Source organism: Periplaneta americana, chromosome 4 (assembly GCF_040183065.1).
Source record: "Periplaneta americana isolate PAMFEO1 chromosome 4, P.americana_PAMFEO1_priV1, whole genome shotgun sequence".
Lineage (NCBI taxonomy): Eukaryota > Metazoa > Arthropoda > Insecta > Blattodea > Blattidae > Periplaneta > Periplaneta americana.
In genome coordinates this window covers 156,952,842-156,973,527 of record NC_091120.1, presented here as the reverse complement: position 1 = coordinate 156,973,527, position 20,686 = coordinate 156,952,842, and the positions used below count along the sequence as shown (strand labels likewise).

General features: G+C 35.8%; 1 protein-coding gene across 2 annotated transcripts; it reads right to left on the bottom strand.

The window, feature by feature from the left end:
• Positions 1–4,321: 4,321 nt before the first annotated feature.
• On the bottom strand, positions 4,322–19,828 carry LOC138698351 (high mobility group protein DSP1-like). 2 transcript variants are annotated; one of them, XR_011331844.1, is made up of 4 exons: positions 19,239–19,828; positions 16,379–16,476; positions 10,416–10,656; positions 4,322–4,981 (listed from the first exon to the last, which is right to left on the bottom strand). XR_011331844.1 is itself a non-coding variant. In XM_069824203.1 (4 exons), exons 1-4 carry the CDS (start codon positions 19,536–19,538, stop codon positions 4,868–4,870), a joined length of 687 nt encoding a protein of 228 aa, XP_069680304.1. In that variant the 5' UTR covers positions 19,539–19,823; the 3' UTR covers positions 4,322–4,867. The 2 variants fall into 2 exon arrangements, 1 of the variants encoding a protein (XP_069680304.1); XM_069824203.1 differs by having other exon boundaries at positions 10,482–10,656; positions 19,239–19,823.
• Between the last annotated feature and the right edge of the window lie 858 nt (positions 19,829–20,686).

Genomic DNA, 20,686 nt, shown 5'->3' with positions numbered 1-20,686 from the left:
TTAGATCCTCCAAAAAATGTATATTCGAAAGTAATGCACTGAAATGTTAACAAAAGGGGCAAGGTGGCAGGTGCAGAGTTTAACATTTAAACGTTTTTAATATACTTCCAGGCCTTTTACAAATATAAAATTTATACACAGTGTAAATTACACTATGTAGATTACGAAAAACATATTTCCAAAAATCCGATAAATCCGATTTTGACACGAAATTCATGACATCCCCCTTCAGACATTCTTGAAAGGAGCTGAAGGTCACAACATTTTGAACGAAACAATTTCTGACTATAGTGTTCTAAATAGAGGTGGGGTGTATGTACACCCCGCGCGATTTCGTAATAGTTCAGGCTTCAATTTTTGCAGTCAGCATTAGTAGAGTAGAAATGTTGTTCTGCAGTGGAGCATCGATTATCCAAAATACCAATTAACCAAAACATTGGTTAACCAAAAGCGTTCAAGTTGACAAATTCAAATTTGCACGCGCTATGTAGTGCTGTAATGCTAGCCGGTTTCACGGTTTCTCCCTTCCTGCCCACCGTGTGATACAAAATATATATGTATAGTTTTGTGTTTAGTATCAGTGTTTGTTTCATATTGCTCCTATGACACCAGTACAATTTGTTTTCATAATTGATTGGTTATCCGAAAAATCAGTTATCCAAACACCCCCCCCCCCCCATCCCCAATAGTTACGGATAATCGATGCTTTATTGTATGTGCTTGCCATCTGTAACTCCAAAGGAAATACCCCTGGTACTCATTTCTGACTGAGTGAGCCCCAGCCATATTAGATCAGCGGAGAAAATCTGTCACTTCATTGGGAATCGAACTCATAACCTTTGTGTTATGCAATGCAGTTTAATAAGTTTTATTGTTTATGGTGTATGTTTCCATTATCTCTGTCATCTAAGACCTTGAACTGTAGAGAAATGGAGAATTGATTTGTTTCTGCATCTCAGTACTTCACATTGGATAAACATTCATTTACAGACTATTACATTATACACTACATAAATTACTTCAGAGAACCATATCCTCAACTTTGTATTACAGACAAAAATTAATATTATTGTGCATATCCGGCCAAGAGAGGTTTCACTGTATTATCATTACACTTTATTGGGACTGGTTTTGTAGCAACTAGATAAAAACCTAAACATGTGATATTATATATTTGTATACATGTGTTTTATAAAAATAACACTGTATGTGTTAAGAGATCACTATAAAGATGTTTAGAATCATTGCATCCTTATATAAGATGGTACTTATATACCTTTGTTGTACATCCTGGCCTTTATCCAAATGCTTATCAATTTTGTCCCTTCAACGAAATGCATTGATATGTTTGTCGAGATGCCAAGGTAGCCACTGGAATTTGATAAATATTGATTTGTTACAACATGCATTGATAATATTTCTACCTAACAGGTAATTTTATTGAAAAAAAAAAAAAAAAACAGAGAATTATTTTTTTATCCCATTACTCTGGATATTTCTCTCTTAGACTACTTAACTCCCTCATTGAATTTCTCTGTTGACATTCATATACCAAATGAAGGATCTGTACTGGGACTGTATAAATGGTTCCCTCATCTGACTGAATTCTTTCTTTCCATTCTTCACTGACACAAATTCCTCTCTTCCTGTACTGCTCATTTCTGTCAAATTACTTTCTTCTTAGTCACTTCTTCTGACAAGTTCCTATCCTTGATACTACTCCTCTTGCTTTTACTCGCAGACTTGGATATCATTTCTAATACCACCCTTATTATTCTCACTTCCTCTCCCATTTTCCCTTCCCAACTCCTGGATTCTCTTTTTCTCCCCACTCGTCTTCTTCCTTGCTCCTTGTGCTGTTCTTCCTCGCATTAAAGTGCACTTGCACCTACCACTGTCCTTAACAGACTTGAATTACCCTTCGCTGTAGTTTTATGTTACTGTTTCTGCTTCCCTCTCCATGTCATGGCATCATATCTACACTTCTTCGTTCGTCATTATATGGGTTCCTGACCTTGCTAATGTCCTCTCCTGTTATCATGTGTAATGGACTATCTGTTGGAATGATTTTTTTTCCACCATTTCTGTTCTTTTCCTCGGTATAAGCAGTTATCGACTATTGGCTGTCTTACTATTTCTTTCATCTGTAAAACTTGCCTCTTCTCCATTGGAATCTGTCTGCTGTTCTCATTCGTTCTTCTCTTTGGTACAAACCAGGAACAAAATTTGGGCCATCTGAATTTTTCAAGTTCCAGTTATAACATATTGCGCATGCTCTTCGTTCTTTAAGCAAAACTCTAGATCAGTGGTCGTCAGCACTCGCTGAAATGTGCAATGGGTATGCAGTGCCGTCCCGTGTGCACTGTCGTGCAACAGGGAGAGATAGAGAGCATACCCACTAGCAGCTACGAGAGCACTGTAGTGCATTGCGTTTTCTGTGGGTAAGAGAGGCTAGCCCCAGCATGCTCTGTGCTGACGACCCCTGCTCTAGATCATAAAATTTTCCATTCACTTTCAGTTTATCTTCGTACATTTTAGCGAAATGTCCTTTCGACCTAGCTGCTTTTATATAAGGCAGTAGCAGTTTTTTTTTCAATTTCTTACTTCATTTTTCTAATCTGTATGAATGGTCGACATGCACTCCTCATACTATTTTTACCTGTAAAAATTTTTCAGCATTATATAGATACAAATTAACCAACGCAATAAACTGCCTCTGATGGAGAAAACCAAAGGATTTAAGTTTTTTCTTCAATTAATTTGTCTCCGACTTAACTGAAGAAAAATATTTACACCTTTTATTACAAATTATAACAGACAAATTTCCACACTTCTCTAACTAGGTTGCTTTGCTGACAAAGTCTTCCTAACAGACTCATTTTTTTCACCTTAACTGCTGTGAACAAAATATTGAGGGAAAGGTATAAAATATGTACAAGAATAATACCACTATGGTATTTGATTAACTGATTTTTCCAAAAGTTTATTTATCCTTATGAGATACAAAACAAACACTGCTTTTTTCTCTCTTTGAATGTCCCTAAAATAGCACAGAGCAAGTATGTTTTTTTTTTTTTTTTTTTCCATTACCAGTACTTGCAGTTCGAACAACATGTCAAATTACACTTTTAGACTGCAAATTACTAGTAAAATATCCTAATACAATAAAACCCCTATTATCCATGGTAATGAAGGGGTGGACTGAACGGTTAATTGAAAAAATCGGATAATCTGTACCATAAAAGATTTTCGTAAATTTAGTGAATAATGCTTACACTTTCATAGTATCCTCTATGGCCTTGTATTGAACACACTAAGTGGTGGATCAGAAATTCACTGATGTAAGTCTGGTTGTTAACAACGGGATTTTAGGGGACAAGGAAATTTCTTGTAATGGGTATCTGTGGAAAGACAGGAATAGTGGAAGTCTCATATTATAGATTTACATATCTTATATTATGCCATCCTTGATTTTTATTAAATTGCACATGGTTGTGACTCCAATCTCATATTCTGAGATGAGCCACAGTTTCTCGCTTCCAGATACCACTCAGTTATTTGCACTTTTTATACTTTGCGCAACACGATTTCTTTTGATTCTCGTGGAAGATATTTTATATAGAAGTAGGGCAACTCGAACAGTAGACCATACTGTGTAAGGACAAAATAACTTGCTAATATAATGTACAGTAGCAGACTCCATATATTTCTGTAGGAACACAAAGGAGAGAAAGACAGTTGGATAATCCACCAATTGGTTAATAGGGGTTCTACTGTACTTTACTTTTAATTGTTCACTTACAGTGTCTTCTCAAAGACAAAATGAAAGAACAATTTTAATTTCTTATTTCAGTTTGCTTCATGTTTCCTCATTAAAATGTACAGTTTCATAGCTCTAATGATGACTTAATTTTTTTTATGAGGAATATTTAAAAGGTTACAGACATGATAAACCGAGAAATGCATAAGATGATCTTTTTTTTTTATCTTGTCACTACAAATTTCAACTAATTAAATCTCCCTAAAAGAAATAGCAGGTTATTGTTCTTAAAAAAAGAAGACCAAGAAGAGCTTGAATCTGCAAAACTGTGGTCACACCACTTGTTATTGACTGGTGAACACTATGTCCAGTTCCCAACACCATTGTAAATGTTGCTGGATAAGGAAAAACATAATCTGACTTGAAGTGATGGTCCCTATCATATTCATTTTAAATAAAAATAACTGCTCTGCAAATGGGAGTGAAAAATCACCACACTCTCATTCAACACACGAACAGGTAATTTCTTTTAAAAAAGAAAATCAATCGTGACAATAATAATAATAATAATAATAATAATAATTTATTATACTTGTAAACACCAAAGCTTTTTACAGTAGATACAAGTTTACTTTACATACAAGTAGGCAGCAGAACCCTGATTTCATTTGGTTATCAGAAGCACAGCATTCATGAAAAACCAGAGAATATATATTTTTTTTTTCTTTGAAAAATATAAACAAAGCTGAGAAGGATTTTGGTGATGGCCAGCTATCTGCAGTGTCAGGAACAATTTAGAAAACCATCAAACCGTAAGATCACGGCAATTATTTGTCATCATATGTACAGAACTTCAACTTCATAGGTCAAGGAAGAGACAACTGAAATAACTCACACCAACTTCCTTCTTTTTAAAAAATTATATACTAACAGTCTGACTATATACACTGGACAGCAACACGAGGATAATGATTGGATATTTTTTTGTAATTTTTCTTCTGAACAAATGGTGGAGGGTGGGGGGGGGGGGACGAACAGACGATCTTCTCAGTCTCTTCTTCACACACACAATCTGAATGAATGAAAAACCTGATAAGTTTTGTGAGTTTATTCATCTTTCTCATCTCTGTCGTCTTCTTCTTCTTCTTCCTCTTCCTCTTCGTCTTCATCCTCACTTTCTTGTTTATCTGACACTGGATCTTGTTCAACCTGTGAGCTTGCCTGGAAACAAAACAATTCACTTCAGCCAAGAACTTCTCATTTTATGGTATTATAATCAGACAATTAACACATCTGATATGAGAAAAACTGGTGTTACAGAAGGAGTACATACATAGTACTTTCTCCTAAGTTCTACATGTTCTTTATCATGCTACCAGTGATAGCCTACTCCTATTTGCAGTTTTTTTTTTTTTTTTGAGCTACCATTCAGAAGTCATACCTATATAACTTCTGTACTAGTAAATAATACCAACCAGAGGTAGAGGGACTCTAGTACACACTTTACCACAAACCACTTGCCTCTCTCCCATCGGACAAGTTTCACTCTCTGATGATGAGTGTTTCTGTTTTGGATCAGTCAGTAAATACTGTATTACATTAGTCCTTTTTTATGCCTATTGTGACTTTATCTTTGTACATGTGTTTTTTTCGCCTGTGTTTTTTGTATTTGCATTTGCAGTTCTATTTATCTTATTTACTACTTCTCTTTACATTTGTTATTTTTTGTATAAAACTATATTCTGGTGTTGTGGTAGAGAAGGTCTGATGGCCTTAACTCCACCAGATTAAATTAATTAAATAAATTTCCATACTAATAAGACACTATGGGTAAAATATTACAACAGCGAAACGTCAAACTAAATACAAACTTATAAAAAAAGAATCAAGTAATGAGCGGGACTCGAACATGGTAACTTTTGTTTCGTACTGGCAGGTAATCAAATAATACATCACTAAGCTACAACACACTTCGACAACAAGCCTTTGTCAAGTCCTTTCCACATATAGGTATGTACAGTGAACATCACAGGCACCTGGAAAATTATTTGTTGCTAAATGCGTGTATTTGGAAGTTTCGTGAGTTATATCATTATCTAAATTAGAAACAAATAACGGCACAACAGGGTTAGGTTTATTCTAGAGGCATGGGAGGAAAAACAGTAAGAGGAATCATAAAGATAGTACAATGCAAAATTTCAGTATAACTGTACTGCATGACCGTCATGAAGACTTCTCTAAGCCAGCCATTTTTTTTATTTCAAGAGTGCATATCTATTAAGTTTAGTGGTAGTGGTGGCGGTGGTGGTGGTGGCACTGGTATTGGTATTTGTGGTGGCGGTGGCAATGGCATGTTATTTAATTGTCCTTTTAACTGCAGAGATTATTCAGTATCAAAATTCAATGCACAAGAGAAGTGGCAAACAAATTTTGACTGAAACCCATGCCCCGAGGTTCACTCAGCCTCCTATAAAATTGAGTACCGGGTCTTTCCCGGGGGTAAAAGGCGGTCAGAGCGTGGTGCCGACCACACCACCTCATTCTAGTGCTGAGGTCATGGAAAGCATGGGGCTCTACCTCCATGCCCCCCAAGTGCCTTCATGGCATGTGACGGGGATACCTTTTTACCTTTACCCATGAGGTAACAGTGCAGTAAATCTATAGTACAGAATTCAGTTTTGCTTCCCTCCCAGATAAGACATGGTAATGTTAGGTATAAACCTAATATTTAATTGTTAATAACAGTGTCAATTTTAAATATTTAACACTGCACAGCATGTAAGTGATATGTACTTTGTAAACTTGCATACTAAACTTTTCTACTGAAAGCAGTTTTAAAATTATCTTTCGAGGCCTGTCATATATTCATTGGAGTCTAAATGCGATTCTCATTTTCAACATTTGCTTCGCCTTCACAGCTACCCCAGGAATGCAAAGACTAGATACGTTAGCTTCTATAAATTATGAATTTAATCACTGACGAACCGTTAAGTTATTTAAATTAAATAACTTCACGATGTTAATATTTAAATTATGGTATTAACTTACCTGTTTGACTAATTTCGATGTTATATCCATCATCCTCTGAATTCTAGTGAGTTCTCATGCTGTCTTCTGGTTTCCTGTTATGGTGAGGTGTGTTCAAGATTGGTAGTGGTGTATCGAAAAGGGATTATGTGTTTTGAAATTCAATTGAGTGTTGAAGATGTGTTGTGATGTATGTCTATAAATTTTGTATTATTCTAGAGTATCGAGTTTCTGGTTGTAGTATTTTGAATGTGTAGTATTTTTAACCAAAAAACCAGATGCTTGATACTCCATAACAATACGAAATTTATAGACACACAAAAAGACACCCACAACACATCTTCAACATTTAAATGAATTTCAGAACACACATCTTTTCGATAGAATACTCCTAATCATGAACACATCCCACTATAACAGGGAACAAGAAGATAGTGCGAGAATTCACTAGAATTCAAAGGATGATGGATATAACATCGAAACCAGTCAATCAGGTAAAATAACACCATCATTTATATATTAACATAGTGAAGTTGTTACAGTATTTAACTTGAATAGCTTCATAGTTCATCAGTGATTAAATGTGTTAAAAGACTGTAATCAAGAATCAATATGAATTTAAATGCCAAATCAATGCAGATGGTGTGTAAAACAAAATAGTCATGATATGTGTACATCCTAAATAATTCTGCTACTGTTTCAACTACATCTAAAGTCTGAATAGTGTACTATGTTACTATAGTCCCGCTGCTCTAATTTCCGGCAGCCAATCACGTTGCCGGTCGGCTACATTTAAACGTGTGCGTCTTGTGACTCGCTGATGCATTTCCTAAGGCTCGATAAATACTTAATATAATCGCCCGCCATTTTGGCTCTTTCGTTGGGTTCGCAGAAAGCACACGAGGACGTTATTTACCAGTCAATTATTTGCTGAATTACAGTGCGTTTGATTTATTATCATAGGAGCTACGACATGATAATGTTTAACGGTATGGCAAATAGATCCCTCGTCTGGTAGTTCGGCAACGAAAGAACAAAAATGGCGAACGATACTACCTACCTAGACTTTATAGAGCCTTCACTTCCTAAGACGTAAGCAAAGAGGAGGAGTCACGCCAGGAATAACAGCATCGCGACTATAGTCAGTGATGTATGCAATGGCGGGGGAAAGGAACTGTGCCTCAAGAGTGATGCCTTGTTGGTGTTGCTTATGACATTCAAAACCTGTCTTCAGACAGTTGACTAAACAACAGTTCCAATGTTATACCTCAAGCATTTTATGGTTTAAATTCCGTTAATAAGTGTTAACAATAATGTAACAGTTCGCTGTTATCGAGTGATTTTGGTTTAAGTTATTTCCATTAGTTCATATTGGACAGTATCGTGATCAAGCAGCTCCAAAAATTAGGCAAGGAAATAGTTCTGCAATGGGTTCCAGAACACTGCGGCATGAATTGGTGGATCAACTGGCTAAGAAAGGCTGCACCCTAATACAAAAACATATTACTCAAAAATCATTTATTTCTGTTAAATTCAATAAAAAATTCCAATATAAATAAAAATTTTTGAACAGAATAAAGGAATCGGCTGAAGTTAAATCATGGGAACCCCTCCTCCAAAATGTAAACATCATCTCCAAAGAATCAAGAAATTCAGCAGTGGCAGCCTTTCACCTTCTGACTGGGCATGATTGTTTGGCAGCTCATTTATATAGAATTGGTATCTCCCTCTCATCTAATTGTGTGTTATGTGGAAAGGACGTAATCATGGATAAGTACCACCTGGAAAATTGCGAAACTTTGCCTATCCATCTCAACATCACAGAAAAATACTGGACTACAAGACAGCTGATGGCTTCATTGCCTTGATATCACAGCATTGGCTACCAACCAACCAATCAATCATATTGGACAGTTTCAACCTCTACTGAAATGCAAGAGAAATATCATACCCTGCATAACATATAAAAATCAGCTTTGGAGGAGAGGGAAGAGGAAATGTGATTTCACTCTTGTCCTAGTGGTCTGAGGGCAAACATTATGGAGACATTGCTACTAAGACTTGAAAAGTATTAACAGGTCTGAACAAAGAATTCTGCCTTTATTTGTGATATTTTGCACAGGAATTCTACTATTGCATGCAGCCAATGACACTACCATTGGAAACTAAGTTCTTGTCATCTCTTCCACCTAAAAAAATCTACTTTCCTCTGCCAGGTTTAACTGGCGATACTTGGAATCAGAAGCAAACATTGTAAACATTATACCAGGCGAAATGAAACAATAGCAAAAGACATTTAGGAATACTAAGAACACGTTGAACGCAAGTTAGAAATAACTTACTTACTTACTTACAAATGGCTTTTAAGGAACCCGAAGGTTCATTGCCGCCCTCACATAAGCCCGCCAGCGGTCCCTATCCTGTGCAAGATTAATCCAGTCTCTATCATCATACCCCACCTCCCTCAAATCCATTTTAATATTATCCTCCCATCTACGTCTCGGCCTCCCTAAAGGTCTCTTTCCCTCCGGTCTCCCAACTAACACTCTATATGCATTTCTGGATTCGCCCATATGTGCTACATGCCCTGCCCATCTCAAACGTCTCGATTTTATGTTCCTAATTATGTCAGGTGAAGAATACAATGCGTGCAGTTCTGTGTTGTGTAACTTTCTCCATTCTCCTGTAACTTCATCCCGCTTAGCCCCAAATATTTTCCTTAGCACCTTATTCTCAAACACCCTGAACCTATGTTCCTCTCTCAGAGTGAGAGTCCAAGTTTCACAACCATACAGAAGAACCGGTAATATAACTGTTTTATAAATTCTAACTTTCAGATTTTTGGACAGCAGACTGGATGGTAAGAGCTTCTCAACCGAATAATAACACGCATTTCCCATATTTATTCTGCGTTTAATTTCCTCCCGAGTGTCATTTATATTTGTTACTGTTGCTCCAAGATATTTGAATTTTTCCACCGCTTCGAAGGATAAATCTCCAATTTTTATATTTCCATTTCGTACAATATTCTGATCACGAGACATAATCATATACTTTGTCTTTTCGGGATTTACTTCCAAACCGATCGCTCTACTTGCTTCAAGTAAAATTTCAGTGTTTTCCCTAATCGTTTGTGTATTTTCTCCTAACATATTCACGTCATCCGCATAGACAAGAAGCTGATGTAACCCGTTCAATTCCAAACCCTGCCTGTTATCCTGAACTTTCCTAATGGCATATTCTAGAGCGAAGTTAAAAAGTAAAGGTGGTAGTGCATCTCCCTGCTTTAGCCCGCAGTGAATTGGAAAAGCATCAGATAGAAACTGACCTATACGGACTCTGCTGTATGTTTCACTAAGACACATTTTAATTAATCGAACTAGTTTCTTGGGAATACCAAATTCAATAAGAATATCATATAATACTTCCCTCTTAACCGAGTCATAAGCCTTTTTGAAATAACAAAGTACGAAATTGTTTAGTATAGTCATTTAAAATCATAGACATGGGAGAACAGTAATTTTTGGAAGAAGCTTTGTTTGTGGATGACCCACAATACTGGAGCTATGTTTGGATGATAAAAATGACTAAAATGAGATACTCTGTTTATAATTCAATCCACACATACCAGTCAACATTACTGGTTTGTTTTCCCGTGCAGAACATAGTAAATGAAGTAGTAATTTTAATTCACCCTGTCATATTTTGCTTTATCCTTTTCTGCCATCGCTTCATATTTGGATTTGAGCTCTGGATCAATAACTGACCACCTTCTAGCCAATTCCATGGCGATGTCTGGAACACCAAATTCTGGGTTCTGAGCTCTGATCTTGCTGCGTTCATCAGAGCAGAACCAAAAGAATGCTGTCCTGTAAAACAAAATTACATTTCTTTAAGTGATCAATGATCATCATTATAGAACTTGTGTTTTTATATTCACTGCACTCCTACTAGCTTTCTTGCTTCCCAGTATAAATTTCTCACTGTCTTATTATTCTAGTTACTGCAAATACAGACTTCTAGCCATAATGACAAAACAACTGCAACTTTTCTCTAAATTCTGATATCTTAGTGATGTTACTGAATACATTATGGTTCAAACAATTGAAAATAAGAGTTCTATGATATAAGTAAGTAAGCAGTGAAAGTACCATAGTAAGTTAGTAACAGCCACAGGCATAACTCAGTCGGCAGAAGCACTTGCCTTCTGATATCAAGTTGTGCTCGGCCATGCGTTTGATTCCCACTTGGGCTAATTACCTGGTTGTTTTTTTTTTCCAAGGTTTTTTCAACTGTAAGGCGAAATTCAGGTAATCTATGGGGGATCCTGCATCTCATCTCACCAAACACCACCTCTCTATCCTAATTTTATCGATGCTAAATAACGTAGTTGCTGATACAGCATCGTTAAATAACTAAAAAAAGTTAGTAACCAATGCTTTGGTTCAATATGTAGTATTCTGATATTTCAGGTCAAGCGAGGTTTTCAATGCCTACTAATTAATGTCGATGTCCTATTAAAAAAAAACTGTTCACTCTTCATCAAAATATATGAAACTTCATTAACTTTATTATCACTTTCTACATATAAAATACCAGCTTAGAAGTATCACCTCCCTCTTACCAACTGAAAAATACACGTAATATACAAGTTGCTAGTTACTTTTGTGAAAAAGAACAATGTAAATGTTGATTGTACGAGTAACTTACAAGCAGGACTTTTTTTTAAGGCAGAAAGGTATAGGAATTCTATATGTTTCACAAACAGGTCATTATTCTATGAAGTATGACCCAAACTTTTTTAATTATCAGAAATATATATATTTAGGATTATGTAATTCCATTATTTGGAACTATTTCAACAGAAGGGTGTACAATTTAAAGCAGATTTTTGACCACATTTCTTTATGAATGCCCACTCTCATTTTTAGAGGGAAAATTTCTATATCTCTAGTACATAGGCCTATTTCACAAATTAATTGGTTCGGATACTAAACACGAAAATGTTGTTGTTGTTGTCTAGTGCCTTGCATCTGGCAATGAAGCCATTAGCAGTCGTGCTTTCCAATACACGAAAATCAATTCAGAGATTTATGAGAAATGAGTGTATATGGCCAGATTGTGTGCCAGAATTATTTTTATTTTGAGGATATCCAAAACCTCTACTATTTTATATACATCAGATTTTCCAACTCAAGATCACTTAACAATAGCCCATTTTGCTGATGATGTTGCCATTCTTAGTAAAGGTACTTGTGAATCTGCAGCAGAACAACTGAACATTTTTTGTGAAAAAATTTCCACATGGTGTAAGCAATGGCGAGTAATTATGAATCCTCAAAAATCAAATTTAGTCAGATGTACTTATAAGAGAAACACTGTAAATTATCCAGTAACATTATGTGGTTCAGTAGTACCAATGGCTCAATCTGTCAGATATCTTGGATTAATCTTGGATAGCAAACTTACTTGGCATAACCACATATCAGCTATTATTAAAAAAATTAGACACAGAATCTACCTGCTAAAACACATTATTCAAGACAAATCTCCATTGCCTCTACACTACAAGAGACTTATCTATATTTCAATCGTGCGCCCTGTGTGGCAATATGGATGTTCAATTTGGGGATCTGCTTCTGCATCACAAATAAGAAGAGTACAGGTCATGCAAAATCGCTATTTGAGGCTGATGTCTGGTGCACCTTGGTATATTAGCAACAAGAACCTGCACGATGATCTCTGTATTCCTGAGGTGACGGAGGTCCTAAGACACAGCTACATCAGACTGTACAACTCCTTCCTAAATCACATGAATCTGCTACTTCAAGTAATTGTCACTAATCCACCACAAGATCCAGCCCACAGAAGATTAAAAAGAAAACGGCATAGTGACATGAGGCTATAGGGTACTTTTGGAATTGCCAGTGGGCAGTACCCATAAACAAGTGTCAAGTTATTTTATTTATTTATTTTTTTCTTTTTTTCTGTTTGTTATTCCCAACTATAATGTATTTATTTATGTACAATAAAGTTTACTTCAATTATAAAAAAAAAAACTCCTAATTCAAGCTTAAAATCATTTTTCTCTTATACATTCAAAGTACTTTCACTACACTCCGTGGCTATGACAAATATTGATATGATCTTGTATTTGTAATTGCTTAGAAGTCCCATTTTTTTAAGGTACTTCACCCTTGCCAGAGTTCAACCTTTTGCATTGTCAGGCAACTTTAAACTTAAACAACAGATAAACGTGGTGGTACTACCATGAAATGGAGTTAGCACAAGCTGGCTGTTTCGAAATACATACCTTGTCTAGACAGTTATTAAATCACCGATTAAATTTTCAACTTCTTTACTGTGTTAATATTTATTATTTCTCTGGCTGACTAGTTTCGAAGTCTTGTTTTTCATTGTCCAAAGCCTATATAATTGTTAAAAGTGTACATAGAAAAATGAAGAAGAGTTATTAAATGTCCTATAGCAATATATCATATACAGTACTATTTCTAAGTTAAGCATTAGCTTGACTAGCAGTGAAGACCTTTCTCCAGCCCAGGAAACATGTGGCATACCTTTTGGTAATGAAACATCTCTATCATACTTCTAAGCAAAATATGCATCATATACACTCATAAGTGTGAAATACAAGTTCAGTTGCTGACAGTTCTTCAGTATAAACATGTCGAGAGTACCATTTGCCTTAGAATAATTAAAGGCTAATTGTAACATACTGTATTAACTGAAAAGAAGATACATGGAATAAGAAACCCTTCCAATCTCAAGCCATGTGAGTCGTACCTTTGTGTACTTCAGAACTGAAAAAACATATCTGAAGAGAAATTTTCCTGCAGAACTCTCAAGAACTCTGTGTAAATACGAAGTTCGTAAGTAACTGCCAGTTACGGTGAGATAGAGCCAGAGAACACTTTCAGCAACTGCTTGAAATGAGTTGATAGTTTCACAGGCAAAGTAATAGTTATCACAAATAAGCTGTTGCATAGTTTACAGATAACACTATACTAAAAATTGCCAATCAGAGAATCATCCCAATATAAAAAAACTGACAAATTTATCAGAAGAGAATTACATAAAAATAATAAAAACAATATTACTAGTACAAAACCTGAAATATTTCACCAAAATTTTACTTCCAAAGAATTAACTATAGCTATACAAAATTTAAAAACCAAGAAATCTCCTGGCCCCGACAACATTCATTCCGAATTTTTTAAACATCTGGGGGAAAAAGCCAAGTCTGTACTTTTATCCATTTTCAATTTATCATGGAACACCTCAATTCCTTCAGCTTGGTAAAAAGCAATCATTGTACCAATTCACAAAAAACGGAAACCTGCTCATGATGTTAATAATTATCGACCAATAGCACTATTAAGCATGATAGCAAAAACTATGGAGTCCATGATCTCCAACAGATTAACTTGGTATTTAGAATCCCAAAATCTTTTATCACCAAGACTTTCGACAACTACACTCTACCAATGAACAAGTCATATGCCTCGGCCAAGAAATAAAAGACAGTTTTAACAAGAAAGAAGACACCTTGGCAATATTTATTGACTTTGAGTTAGCATATGACTCTGTTTGGAGAAATAAATTATTACTAAAACTCCAGAAATTAGGTATCTCCAGCAATATGTTCAGCTGGATATCAGAATTCCTTAGTCAAAGATTCATTGCCACTAAATTCAAAACTCACTTTCTAGTTACAGACAAACATATCGAGGTCTACCTCAGGGCGCTGTCCTCAGCACAACTTTATTCAATATTTATATAAATGACTTACCCTCCCTATTAGAGGAATCAAACATGAAAACAGCACTATTTGCAGATGATATAGTTTTGTGAACTTTCGGATCTTACAGACATAGAGACAAAATTGAAAATTCTGCTCTTAAAGCTCTTAGTCAACTACATGAATGGAATACATCAAATTTGATGACACTCAATTTAAGCAAAAGTAACTACCAAATATTTTCACTTGGTAAAAAAGAAAGAGAATTCAATAGCCAATACAATGGCCAACACCTTCCTAGGACTAATGAATCCAAATATCTTGGAGATATTTTTGATAGTAAGTTAACATGGAGCAACCATTTGAAATAGATTTCCGAAAAAGCTCGTAAAAGATTCTCCCTTCTAAAAAGACTAGCAGGAAAGAAATGGGGATGCTCTAGGAATACTTTGAACACTACATACAAAATGTTTATACAGCCAGTGCTGACATACTGCGGAGAAATTTTAATTACTTCACCTTTCATAAACGAAATAGAATATGTTCAAAACCAAGCTCTCAGACTCATTACTGGTGGAATCAAAACAACTCCAATAGATTCTATGAAATTCCTCACTAATATTAACAGCATCAAAATGACAATACAAGAAAAAGCACTGATTCAATATGAAAAACTTATCAGATTACCAGGAAACAATTGGCATTCATACAGTCCTCTCTGTAGATTGAAAACTCAAAAAAGTTTCATATCCATTGTTCAAGAATTAAAACAGAAAATCAATATCCCGAATTTAAAAGAAAACTTACAAATTAAACCAAACCCTTTAACTCTATTAAATATAGAATATAATCTAAATTTAACAGAAGAAATACTGAAATCAGAAGTAACCACTGAAATACTGAAACAATTGTCTTTAGAGACAATTAATATTAGATACCCTCCACAAAACTGGCTTCATTTATATACCGACGGATCATTGATCTCCAGGGAACAAGGTGCCGGTGCGGGTGTTACATGCTGTCTCTTCTCACTTTATAGATCTCTTGGATATGGAACAACAAGTTTTGATGGAGAAATCATTGCAATAAGTGAAAGTCTCAGGAATCTTCTATGCCACGTCAATAAATTTAAGAATGCAGTTATATTGTCAGACTCCAAAGCAGCTATTCTATCAATAGTCTCTAAACACACACCTTCATCTCAAACAGCAGAAATAACTAAAATGCTCTCTCAATTAAAATCACTCAATAAAAGAATTGTATTCCAATGGATACCATCCCATTGTGGAATCCTGGGAAACGAGAATGCGGATGCTTTAGCAAAGAAGGGTAGCACTGCTACTTACAGATCTGTTACTAAATCTACGTATTACTCTGTGAAAAAATTTATTAAATCTACTTACTTAGACTTCAACAAACACAATTTGATAACACAATCGCAAGGGAAAAAAATGGAACTCTCTGCATCAAAATCCACAGTTAATTCCCGATTTACCACGAAAATCGTCTGTAGTTGCATTTAGATTGGCAACAGGCCATGATTGTTTGGCCAAACACCTGCATAGAATTGGAATATATCAGTCCCCTAACTGCCCATTGTGCAACTCAAACCAAGAAATGGATTCGGAACACCTCAAAATCTGTGCTTCAGTGGCTGGCCATGATAATATCTTTGAAAAATATTGGAGTGCAAGAGGTCAAATGACTTTATTGTCAAACGTCTGGCATTAGAAAACAACAACAATCAGAGAATTTTACTTTCAGTTTACCAAGTTTTACAGGAAAAAATAAGCACGTTAGTTAAGAGCAATGAGACAAGAAAAGTCACTCACAATGATTTATGTGTTTTTTCACTCTTTGGTGGTGTATATCCCTCCATTTCTGTTTCGGCCATTTCATTGGAACGTTTCTTCTCCTTGTCCAACATGGTCTGAAACAAAACTGGGCTATAGTACTTACTTTTAACTTCAAATTTTCATGTCTACACCAAACAGTAAAAATCCAGTTTAAAAGTTATTTACAATTACCTGCATTACCATAAAAATACAGATTTTTTTTTTCAAATAATTTACAGCATAAACAAATATGATTGCTAATTTCTGATTATTGAACAGTTTACATATGTGCTAATATATGAGAAAGTCGATAACATTGCGAAACAGGCAACATATTTGCAACCAAGACCTCTTCAAGTGATATCTCTTATCCAGTGCCTTTGTTTCAGTAAAGTCTCATTTTATAAACCTATGGATCAACAATTGTGACAAAGGAAAAATTTTACAATCCATACAAAAGAAACCAAATGATCTGGAGATGTACAAAAACTTGCCCAGACATGTTCAAACATTTTTAACTAGCCAAAACAGGTCACATTGTCACACAATTGTACCTACACCAATTTCACCTTTCTGATACTCCTACTTGTTTGTGATTTAATAATCATGATGAAGATCTGGACCACATTCTTCTATATTGTCCATCCATAAACCACAAAAGAAGTAGCCTAAATTAAAATCATCAGTACCAGATGCAGAAGACACAGCCCTGCAGTATATATTGACCACACCCCAACTCTGGCTACTAGCAACAGGGATCTATAATGAACACTGATCAAAATACCCCTTCTTTCTTATGAAAAACAAACCCTGAATAGACTACAATGGACTATAGTGGACTTTATGTTGTCAGCAAACAGCTGGATACATCAAGAAGATTGGTATGTGCGGAAATAATGCAATGGTCATGAAAAAAAATGTTTTAATATTTGAAAAACCAACAGGTAGGTATGCTACCACAAACCTTATTTTTTCGTCGTTTCTTCTTTTTTTTATTTTGCAACTACAATATACTTCCGACTATCTGGGCTAATGACAGGGAGGATGGGTATGGATAATCCAGAAGCACGGATAATCAAAAAATGCTGCTTCAATTGCAGATATTTACAAGGACCATGTTCCCAATTTGATTCAGTTGTGTTCCCTGAAGCACTTCTACAACACAATTGTCACTCTTTTCTTCGAAGACTTATGCCTACTTATGTCCAAAAGCAGATTAGGAAGTATGACTATGAGTTTTTCAAATTGATCATTGAGCAAAAAACCATCGTGCACAATTGCTATACAAAACAGATACTCGGAAGTATAGCAACGAAATGTATGAGCAAGGCGACTGGCGTGAAGATTTCACGGAGACATTATTGCTTCCAATATTGAAGAAAAATAATGCCAAGAAATGTAACGAGTTCAGGACTATCAGCTTGATATCGCACTTGGCGAAGATTCTTCTGCAAATACTGAATCGACGTTTATATTCTAAGATGGAAGAAAGTTTGGCTTCAGGAAGGGAAAAGGTACGAGAGATGCAATTGGACTGCTACAAACAATCGGCGACAGATACCTAAAGAAGAATAAAGAAATGTAGGCTATATATAGTATTTGTGGACCTAAAAAGGCGTTTGACAGAGTGGATTGTAATAAACTGATGGGGATCCTAAAGAAAACTGGCGTAGATTGGAAAGAGAGGAGGCTGTTCAGTAACCTTTATATGAAACAATGAGTCAAAGTCAGGATAGAAAAAGAAATGTCAGAAGAAAGTGAAATAGGGGAGGAGTACATCAAGGATGCCCTTTATCACCTACCCTGTTCAACATCTACTTGGAGAATTTAGTGCATAACTGTTTTCAGAACATGGGAGGAGTGATAGTAGGAGGAACAAGAATAAAGATTTGCTGGTGATATAGCGATATTAGCAAAAGAGGAGATGATACTAAGGGATATGCTACTGGAGCCAAATGACAGCTGTGAGCAGTATGGAAGGAAGATAAATGCCAACAAGACGAAGACCATGGTTTATAGGAAGAAAAGTAAAGGAGGCGAATTCTAAATGAGGCAGTAGAGCAAGCGGACAGCTTCAAATACTTGGGGTGTACTATAAGCAGTGACATGAGCTGCTGCCAGGAAGTCAAAAAGAGAATAGCAATGGCCAAGGAAGCTTTTAATAGAAAAAGGAGCATCTTCTGCGGACCTCTGAAGAAAGAACTAAGGAAGAGACTAGTGTGGAGTGTAGCATTGTATGGGAGCAGAAACATGGACAATACGACGAAGTGAAGAGACGCAAATAGAAGCATTTGAAATGTGGATATGGAGAAGGATGGAGCGCATGAGATGGAGAGAGTAAGAAACGAAGCTGTGTTGGAAAGAGTGGATGAAGAAAGAATGATGCTGAAACTGATCAGAAAGAGGAAAAGGAATTGGATGGGTCACTGGCTGAGATGAAACTACCTACTGAAGGATGCACTGGAAGGAATGGCGAATGGAAGAAAAGTTCGGGGCAGAAGAAGATATCAGATGATAAGACGACATTAAGATATATGGATCATATGCGGAGACTAAGAGGATGGCACTCCGAAGTCCACTATAATGAAATGTGCATTCGACACTTAAGCATTTAGCATAACACAACACACAACAGTTTCTACGATCTGTTCTTTCAGATTTTCCCCCACAGAATATACAGATAACCTATCATACGATTTTTATTGTTGAAGCATTTGTGGCTGCTAACTAAAACCACGTGTTTATGACTAAATATACATCTCTCACAAGTCAGTGAAGCAAATAAAAATTGTGTTGTGCCTTCTTCAGCGCAATTTTCTGAAGAATTAGGCCTACCTTTATAACATTCGATACCTACCCTCTTCATAGTTGCTAGACGTCTGGACCTTCTAGAACTACGTTCCAAGGCAGCTCGGGGAGCAGCTCCTACTTCATCCAGTTTTTCTTCGGCAAGCGCACGAGGTTGTCGGCTTTCCCAGTCATTCACAGAACCTGTTTCATTAAATCTCTTCACTAAATTTAGCATTGTTTCTCTACTCGGAACTGGGCGACCAGGAAATTTACATCTAAAGTTTTCCCTTGTTGCGTCATATGATTTATTTTCCCTTATGTACGTTTTCAAAATGTGCACACGTTCACTCACTGAATATGTAAACATTCTAAAATCACGGCGGCACTGGCACGTCCCTCCTTTAACACCAGCAGCCTACAGCCTGTACTATGATGTTTACATTCTATAGCCAAGTTTGTTTATTTATGAGTGCTACCAACTGAAGTGAACGGAAAGCCGGAAACAGTAGTTCAAAAGTCGCTAGATTCCTTATTATCAACAGAAATAGTTTCATATTTGGCGATAGCATAAGCTAAAAAAAAAAGTCGCTAAATCTCTATTTAATCAATAGAAAAGTTAAAATAAATCGTCGCCGAAAAAGTTCAAAAGTAGCTATACACCAAGAGGACTTATTATCCTAGATCATATATAGTATATACCAACAGATAGCTCTTTTATATAGGCTTTAGGGTTTGCAGTCGAGGCCGGCTTGATGTAGTTCAATAATGGTCAACAGATGGTACAATGACCAACACCATCACCAGAGTCCGTGGATATCCAGAGTACCGCAATTGTATGAGCCGGCAAATGCCGACAAATCCGCCATTGTTAGTCCAGCGCGCGCTATGCAGTATACAGTTGTATAGGGAAAGAATGTAATTTAAATGCGAAAAAATGCAGTGCTGCTGTGTTCAGAACTGTTCACAGAGAAATGAAAAAAGCGCACATTTGTTTTCTCTGTGACAAGGTGAAAGAAATAAGGAAAAAGGAAAGAAGTGACTATAAATATGAAAAGGAACGATCCGCTACCTAAGCCAGCATACATTGTGAGATTAATGAATGACTGTATTTTGATATTTATTTTTTCAAAATTTGGGCCCAAAATATTTTTATAAAAATAATCTAGAATTCAAGTTGCTTCAGCAATGATATTTCTATACGAAACAAATGAAAATCACGTACCAATAAGGATCGGTGTCAAATTTTTACCATCTTCTCCCTTTCAAGTCAAGAATTTCTGAATTTAATCCTATTTGCTGTTTGCAAGAATGACATAATATATTTGTGAAGTTCTAAATTCAATCTTGAGACAAGATTGTATTGTCTGGCTCGATTGGAAAATACAAAGACCGTAGAAACTAGAAACCCTATTAAGGTTAGACTGATGTGAAATTTCAATTTTCTAAACTATTCTAGGTAGATCTATGAAATTTTGTACTTTTTTATTTTAAATTTTAAATTGTGTAAATTAAGGT

Bases quoted from the DNA above. Each gene is read 5' to 3' on its own strand.
- LOC138698351 (XM_069824203.1), bottom strand. From the start codon at position 19,538: ATGTTTACATATTCAGTGAGTGAACGTGTGCACATTTTGAAAACGTAC. The intron at 16,477-19,238 runs GTAGGTATCGAA...GTTTTGTTTCAG, and splicing joins GTCTAGCAACTATGAAGAGG to ACCATGTTGGACAAGGAGAA. The intron at 10,657-16,378 runs GTGAGTGACTTT...TTTGTTTTACAG, and splicing joins GAAAAAACACATAAATCATT to GACAGCATTCTTTTGGTTCT.